The sequence below is a fragment of the Plecotus auritus genome, assembly GCF_963455305.1.
Source record: "Plecotus auritus genome assembly, chromosome: 12".
NCBI classification, from domain to species: Eukaryota; Metazoa; Chordata; class Mammalia; order Chiroptera; family Vespertilionidae; genus Plecotus; species Plecotus auritus.
Window position 1 is genome coordinate 31,010,884 of NC_137778.1, and position 8,618 is coordinate 31,019,501.

An 8,618-nucleotide genomic window follows, 5' to 3' on the forward strand; every position below is an offset into this window, starting at 1 on the left:
GAAAGTGTTTCCCAATTCTTTATTTAGTGACGCGGCTGGCAAGATGATGTTATAGGAAACTCATGGTATGTCCATTTCGCTTCTTTTCAGACCGGTTTTTAGGCAGATAAGGGGTGTGACGCTGTTTTCATCCGGAGAGCAGAGCTCAAAGAATCCGTGTTCTTTGCGACGAGAAAACAGGAAGCATGCGCAGGGAGGTTTGCCCATTTCTTTCATTTTCCTTCCAAAGAGAGAGAAATTAATGGCTTGCGTACCTATTAAAGATTTCATCGTTTTAAGGGGTAAGGAATCGGGCTGATCTCAGGAGCCTTAGGACAACGACCTCCTAAGGAGAAGGCGAGGAACTTGTTTACGGGGAATTTAAGGGAAAGGGTATTTTGCTTTGTCAGGCGTAGAGTCCGGGCCCGGCGGGATCTGGTGCGGACAGCTGGAGAGACCGTCAACCCTGGCGAGAGAGAACGTTGCCATGGTTTCCGCGTAGGTTCTTCCCCCCCGCCCCCCGGCTCCTTTCAGCCTCGATTTCTTTGCTCGGCGCCGGGATTACGCATTTCCGCTTCCGGTTGCGAGGGGGCTTGCGTCGGCTGGGTCCCGGGGACGCGGGGTGAGGAATCCTTGTTGGGCGTGGGAAAGGAAGGCGAGTACCGTGGGAGGGCACATTTGCGCGCAGTGGTCCCCTTTCCTAAAGACCGAGAAAGGCCCCGAACACAGTCCCATCCCAACCCTCCTGAAGCCGCGAGCGGTCATGCGGGTGGAGTGTGCGGCGCGGGGTGTCCTCTCGTAACCGGCCACGTAAATCTTCGTGGTGACGCCTAGCTACCATCGCTTTGCTTCCCTATGGTAGGGTTTGTATTGGCAGAAAGAACGAGGGAGTCTTTTTAAAAATTTATTGATTTTTCACAGAGAAGAAGGGAGAGGGATAGAGAGAAACATTGATGAGAGAGAAACATTGATGAGAGAGAAACATCAATTAGCTGCTTCATGCACACCCTCCACCGGGGACGTGCCTGCAACCAAGGTACATGGCCTTGACCCAAACCGAACCCGGGACCCCCCAGGCCCGCAGGCCGTCCCTCCATCCACTGAGCCAAACCGGCCAGGGCAGAACGAGGGAGTCTTGATAACGATTCGCGTTGATTTGTAAACTAGGAGAACTTGCACGTGCCCTCTTTTGCTTATTCTTGAGTGCCGCGTATCCAGACACAGAATAAGCCATGCGGTAGAGCGTGCATTCTGTTGTGTTTCTCTTTCTTACCTGGTATCTATATTTTCTTCCCCGTTTTTCCATCAGCCTTTAGGTCCCAGAGAGTGAAGACTTAATTCCAGGGTCATGGCAAAACACCTGAAGTTCATTGCCAGGACTGTGATGGTGCAGGAAGGGAACGTGGAAGGTGCATACAGGACCCTAAACAGGTAAGTGTTAAAGGACCAGAATCATGCCCAGACCAACTCCCTTGAGAAGTGCAGTGGTTGTCCTTTCCCTTCCCCTGTCACACATTGTTCTCAAACCAGTGCCAGCCCAGGTGTTCACAGTCTTGAAACTTCCCAGCCCCTCAGAACCTGAATTCTGTCCAAGACCTCAAACAGCCCAAAGGGAAAATCAAGTTATAACGTTGCCAGGAAGCAGGAAGATAGTACATGATTCATAGAAAGCTTAGGGAGGGAACGGTGTGGGACAAAGCTAATGGAAAAGATGAATTCAGAGTTGGGATCTTGGAGAAGCAAGTAAGAGATGAAAAGTGTTACATTTTTAGAGGTAACCTACCTCTAAACCTGTAACACGTATTTTGTCAATTTAGATTTTAGGAAGCTGCATTTCTCTTCCTTTTTATCATGAAGTGTTAGATATATATCCCATAATTGCATTTTAGCCTCAAGAAATAAAGTGATACTTTAATCTATACTATTTTGCTCTTAGAATAATTTTCTAGGCAGAGTGTTGTAAGCATGCAGATATGAGCTAGCTGGTGCTGGAATGTCCCAAGCTTCTGTCTGTCAGACACAGTGTTTTCTGATACACTCTTCTTTTTCTCTTTTTTCCCCTAATATCCTCTCTCTGGCCACCTTTTCTATATATATCTATTACGTCCCAGGCTTCTTATCTCTCAGCTTTCTGATAGTTGGTAGTTTAAAAATAAGTTGCATGTTCTGTGGTCTAATTACAACAGTAGATGGAGAGCAAATGAGAGGAGAGGGAGGTGGTTAAAACTTGAGCATGTTTTGTAGAAGCAGTCTTACAAAGGAAACAGCCCATGTGTCTGCCTCGTGAGACCGCCGTAAATGTTTATTATATAACCAAGGGCCCTCATGGGTGCCCTAGGATGAGGAGATAGAGAGTGGGAGTTGCTAGGAAGCCCTGCATGATTGGCTGACCCCAAGCGCGGAAAGGCAAGCACACTGGACACATGCCCGGATGACCCCTTTTATTTCTGGTGGGCAAGCTTCTGGGTCCATTGAATCCTTCTGCGTACACATTGGTCCTGACGTAGGCTAGCTACATGGACATGTGAGTCTGCCACTTCCAGCCTCCCCCAGCTCCTTTTACATAATCCCTTGAATTTCACTAAAACTGGCAGCTGATTTCTCCTTCAGTGTTATGTTGCCAGGCACCTGAACCCAAGGCTGATCTGTTTATACTAAAGCTGTTGGTCTTCCAGTCCTTGAACTACCTCTGGAAGCAGAAACATCTCTAGTAACACCATCTGTTTACTTCATGAGTTCTGCAAAACTCTTCCTGTATCCTTTCTTGTTAGAAATAAGTTGAGTAGATGCCTCTATGGCAGGAACTCGGGACCATTTGAAGATAATCTGTCCTTTTTTTATGATAACTAAAAAGTACCGAGTAAGGAAGGGAATCTGCACCTGGAATCTTGGAACTTATTTGGTCTGTGTTCAGGAATTAGTTAGAATAGTCCCGGGAAAACCATTAGCAATCCCCTAATTATGTTGTGGGCCACCGATCTTTTTGTTCTTTCCCCTCCTCCATTCTCATATTCTTCTGTTAGTTTCCTTCATGTCTTACTTTTTTTTTTTTTTTTTTTTTTTTTTTTTTTTTTTTAAATATATTTTATTGATATTTTTACAGAGAGGAAGGGAGAGGGATAGAAAGCTAGAAACATCGATGAGAGAGAAACATCGATCAGCCGCCTCCTGCATACCCCCCACTGGGGATGTGCCCGCAGCCAAGGCACATGCCCTTGACCGGAATCGAACCCGGGACCCCCCAGTCCGCAGGCCGACGCTCTATCCACTGAGCCAAACCGGTTTCGGCCATGTCTTACTTTTTTGCCTCACCACACAGGCATTTACTTGGTAAGATGACCACTTCGGTTTCAGACCCCTTTTGAAACTCCAGTAGGATACCTGAGTATGTCTAAACTCTCTCCTCCCTTTGCAGTTTTCTTTCATCCTACTTTTAAACTGTCTTTGTAATTCCAGTAGGATCCTCTTCCAAGGTGAAGTCATATCCAGGGGTCCCTGTTCTTTTTATAGTCTCTCTTCATATCCAGTCAGTCTCCTTTCCCTTTTTATATTATATCTCTAGTTTTTTCTCTCAGGGACTTCTTCCTGTTTTTTTCTCTAATATACTAGTGCCTCGTCCAAAGAGTAGCCTTCATCAAACAGCAGTAAACAACTAGGCAGAAGTAATGCTTAGGTGTTTGCATCATTACTTTCCCTCAGTGTGCCATGTCTTGGCTTACATCTCTTTAATTAAGGAGCTTGCCCAGTTCTTTCCTCCTTCCTTCTTTCCTTTGCTCATGAGCACTGCAGTAATTTGTCTTCTGAACCTCAGTGGTTTTTGCTTGAGAAGCAGAATGCTATTGTGGAGCACAGTACTAAAGACTGAATTCTACTTCTAGCTGTATTCTGTGATCTTGGGGCAGATTAGCCTCTCTGAACCTCAGTTATCTAAAATCTAATGTGCTATCTTAGCAAAGATAATATCATTGAGGCTTTCTGAGTCAACATTTCCAAGAACTGTGTCTATTATAAAGTCAATCCCTTGAGCTGTGGACATTTGTCAGTCACCTAGAGGATTTATTTTTGTCATATATTTACTGATAAAGGCTTAATCCCTAACCTTAAGAAGCACACAAACCAGTAACAGAGATGATAAAAAATAACAACAAATAACCACAGTTAGATATAATATTGCCTGATCAGTATTCTAAAAGGGGCATTAACACTGTGCTGTGGCATTGGTTTTCCCTGGACCTTCAGCAGCAACATCATCTGGGAACTTGTTAGAAATGCACATTCTTGCCCTAACAGGTTTGGCTCAATGGATAGAGTGTCGGCCTATGGACTGAAGGGTCCTGGGTTCGATTCCAGTCAAGGGCACATGCCTGGGTTTCGGGCTCGATCCCCATTAGGGGGCATGCAGGAGGCAGCCAGTCAATGATTCCCTCTCATCATTGATGTTTCTATCTCTCCCTCTCCCTTCCTCTCTGAAATTAATAAAGAATATATTAAAAAAAAAAAAAAGAAGAAGAAATGCACATTCTTGGGCTCCACCCTAGACCATGGAATCAGAAACTGGAGATGGCACAGTAGTCAGTGTTTTAACAAGTTTACCTTTGCCACATGCTAAACACTGAGAACCCCTGGTGCTTTGGAACAGAGGGAAGGAGCTGTTAATTTCACCTGGACCAGTTTACAGATATAACTACTGATGTGGACCTTTGCAGTATAAGTAGGATTTTATAAAACAGAAAAAGAAAGGAATGATATTCTAGGTAAAGAGAACATCTTGAGCCAAGGTAAAAAATAGATAGGTAGTATGTTTGGAGAACATAGTTCAGTATGACTAGGGTATAGGCTTTATAGGCAAGATATTAAAGGTAAAGCTAGAGAAATAGGGTGAAGCTCAGTTGCTAAGGGCTTCAAGCTTACACTAGTGGTTCCCAGATTTATTTACACATTGGAATCACCATGTTCCTTTCCCCTTGTGATTTAATTCTTCTGGAATGTGGCCTAGGGTGTGAATTTTTAAAATATCCCCAGGTGGCCCTGGCTGGCATGGCTTAGTTGGTTGAGTATTGTCCTATGCACCGAAAGGTTACTGGTTCGATTCCCAGTCAGGGCACATGCCCAGGTGGCAGGTTCAGTCCCCAGTTGGTGTGGGTTATGGGAAGCAACCAGCTGATGTTTCTCTCTCTCCCGCTCTCCCTTCCTCTCTGTCTCAAGTCAATAAAAACATTTAAAAAAATAAAAGAAAATATTCCCAGGTGATTATAATATGCAGACAAGACTGGGAACCACTGGCTTAAACTATTTTGTATACTGGGAAAGATTTTTAACATTTATTGATTGATTTTAGAGAGAGAGAAACATCGATGTGAGAAAGACACATCGATTGGTTGCCTCCTGCATACACCCCCACTGGGGCCGGGGATTGAACCTGCAATCCAGATATGATTCTCTACTAGCCTACAAATCATTCTCGATATTAAACAGCAAGAGGCTGGGAGAGGATCTCGTAGGTACAGTGGTTCTCATATCTATTCACATTTGTAATTTACCCAAAGCTCAAATCTTTTCAAGTTCATGTTCAATCTGTTGTTATCTTGGGCTTTGTAATATAACATAGCAGCAGTAAATAGGGTTTCCCACTGGGCAGAGTAGCTGGTGGTTTCTCTTATTCTTTTTTTTTTTCAATATATTTTATTGATATTTTACAGAGAGGAAGGGAGAAGGATAGAAAGCTAGAAACATTGATGAAAGAGAGACATCAATCAGCTGCCTCCTGCACACCTCCCACTGGGGATGTGCCCGCAACCATGGTACATGCCCTTGACCAGAATCGAACCCGGGACCCTTCAGTCCGCAGGCTGACGCTCTATCCACTGAGCCAAACCGGTTTTGGCTCTCTTATTCTTACTAACTTCTTCCTGGGTCCTCCTCCTTCTGATTATAATAGCCATGTCTCAACCTCCTTATCTCCAATTGTGTTTATGACTTCTTATATGTAATGAAAGGGCAGGGAAGGCAGGAATGGAACCATTCAAACAATGCCAGGAATGGAGGGCAACAGCAGCAGGTGCCTCCAGATCTCCTCAGGATCAACTGATGATGGGTTGAGAGGGAGACACAAATTACAGACTGAGCTCTCAGGAGCATAGGGATTAGATAGGTTATAGAATAAACCCCCATGTCTTCTTGGCTCAGTGCAATCAAAGAGGTGAGTTTGAGTTAGGCATGTTATAAATCCAGCAGGAGAAGCTGCATTGCAAGGAATCCGGGGGAGAGGGGGCAGGGGAGAGGGGAACAGATTGAGCTCAGTTTTACGGACACTTAAAGATTAATAAAATGTGGTTTCTACCTTTGAGGATTTTCAGTCTAATAAGGGAAATATTTGTATAAGTAACTAATGGAAGGGCAGAATGAAATAGTTGCTAAATAGGTCTACAAAAAGGTAAATGATTGTGTAATTAATTACTTTTTTATTCCCCTCAAATTCCTATTTGGGGTCTCTATAAGTAGGCAGTTAATGCTGTATTGCCACCATTTCACACCCTAATTTTTTTTTTAGAGAAGAAGGGGGAGGGACAGAGAGATAGAAACATTGATGAGAGAGAATCATTGAGCGGCTGCCTCCTGCACTCCCCCCACCAGGGATCGAGCCCACAATCCAGGCATGTGCCCTGACCGGGATTCGAACGGGTGACCTCTTGGTTCATGGGTTGATGCCCAACCACTGGGCCACACTGGCTGGGCCCTAATTTTTTACAGACATCAGTTGTTTGGTCAGTTGACTTCTGGCCATCTGTAAAATTTAAAAGGAATAATAATGAGTCCAAGCTTCTAACTTCATTGCCTGCCTTAATACAGAATCCTCACCATGGATGGGCTCATTGAGGATATCAAGCGACGCCGGTACTATGAGAAGCCTTGCCGCAGACGACAGAGGGAAAGCTATGAAACCTGCCGGAGGATCTACAACATGGAAATGACTCGCAAGATCAACTTTTTGATGCGAAAGAATCGGGCAGATCCATGGCAAGGCTGCTAAGGCCTGTGGATAGTAGGCCCAGTAGGAAAACACCTATCTGGTTGTATCTCCATCTCTTTTCTTTCTGCAGCCCCATTTCTTGCAATAAACTCAATCATATATATATAAGAAGGCATGTGTATATTGAAATAATCCACTAGTCAGCAATGGACCCTCTCTGCTATTAAGTGAAAGAGAAACTGAGTCAAAAAGTAGTTTAGGAATAGAGGGGCTGGTGGGGAGGGGGGATTGGGGAGTTATTGTTCAATGGGTAAAGAGTTTGAATTTGGGAAGATGAAAAAGTTCTGGAGATGGATAGTGGTTGCATAGTTACATAACAGTGTGAACGTACTGAATGCCACTGAATTGTACTCAGGTGGTTAAAATGGTATATTTTATGTTAGGTCTATTTTACAGTAATAAATTTTTTATAGTAGGAGAGGTAAGGAAATTTTATAAATGTAGTGGAATATACCAGTATCTATCATTTCCTACCCAATTTTTATGAAACACAAAGCAAGATCTTACTGGAAAAGCATCTATTACTCTTTTTCTTTTTAATATATTTTATTGCTTTTTTACAGAGAGGAAGGGAGAGGGATAGAGAGTTAGAAACATCGATGAGAGAGAAACATCGATCAGCTGCCTCTTGCACACCCCCCACTGGGGATGTGCCCACAACCAAGGTACATGCCCTTGACCAGAATCGAACCTGGGACCCTTGAGTCCGCAGGCCAACGCTCTATCCACTGAGCCAAACCGGTTAGGGCTCTTTTTTTTTTTTTTGACAAGAGAAAATAAAATTTAATATCATGCACATGGGAACCCCACATACATGAGAGAGTCAGAGACCCTGCATACAGGAGAGATTTAGAGGTAGAAAGGGGGATTGAAGTATGTAAGACACCCTGAGTTAGAGATGAGGTATTGCATATTGCAGGATTATAAAAAGAATGGATTTTCAGTTAATAAAAGTGCCCTGCTATATAAGTGGATCAAAAGGTTAGTACTGATAATCTCTTTTTATGGACAAGGCCTTTAATTCAAATTCTTCTAAGTAATTAAGGGGGGGCAGGGAAGCAGAAGTTTCTCCTGAGCCTGAAGCTAAAATTGCCTTCAGCTCAAAGTAATCAGACCACCGAGGCACATCCTGGGGTGGCTGGTTCTAGACTCCCACACAATTTTCCCGTACCCTTGCCACTGTCATAGTCTTCTTTTTCTTAAAACAATTTTAAATTTTTCAATTATAGTTTACATATATTATTATATTAATTTCAGGTGTACACCCCAGTGATTAGACATTACATAACTTACTAAGAGATGATCCCAGTAAATCTCACAATCATCTGACCCAATAACAGTTATTAAAATATTATTGACTTTATTACCTGTGCTGTACTTTACATCCCCATGACTGTTTTATGACTGCCTATTTGTACTTAATCCCTTCACCTTTTTCACCCAGTACCCCAACCCCCTTCCATCTAGCAACCATCAAAATGTTCTCTATCTATGAGTCTGTTTCTGTTATGTTTGTTCATTTATTTTGGTTTTTTAGATTCAGTTGTTGATAGAAATGTTTTGCCATTTTATTGTTCATGTTTTTGATGTTTGTTTTTCTGTTCTTTTT

At 43.2% G+C, this 8,618-nt stretch overlaps 1 protein-coding gene across 6 annotated transcripts; it reads left to right on the plus strand.

The window, feature by feature from the left end:
* On the plus strand, nucleotides 1–7,155 carry MRPS21 (mitochondrial ribosomal protein S21). 6 transcript variants are annotated; one of them, XM_080648466.1, is made up of 3 exons: nucleotides 1–65; nucleotides 1,289–1,410; nucleotides 6,829–7,155. In XM_080648466.1, the coding sequence occupies exons 2-3, from the start codon at nucleotides 1,328–1,330 to the stop codon at nucleotides 7,007–7,009; spliced, it is 264 nt and encodes an 87-aa protein (XP_080504592.1). In that variant the 5' UTR covers nucleotides 1–65; nucleotides 1,289–1,327; the 3' UTR covers nucleotides 7,010–7,155. The 6 variants fall into 6 exon arrangements, with proteins under 6 accessions (XP_080504592.1, XP_080504589.1, XP_080504588.1 ...); XM_080648463.1 differs by lacking the exon at nucleotides 1–65 and adding an exon at nucleotides 156–281 and having other exon boundaries at nucleotides 6,829–7,154; XM_080648462.1 differs by lacking the exon at nucleotides 1–65 and adding an exon at nucleotides 468–601 and having other exon boundaries at nucleotides 6,829–7,153.
* Nucleotides 7,156–8,618: the final 1,463 nt, after the last annotated feature.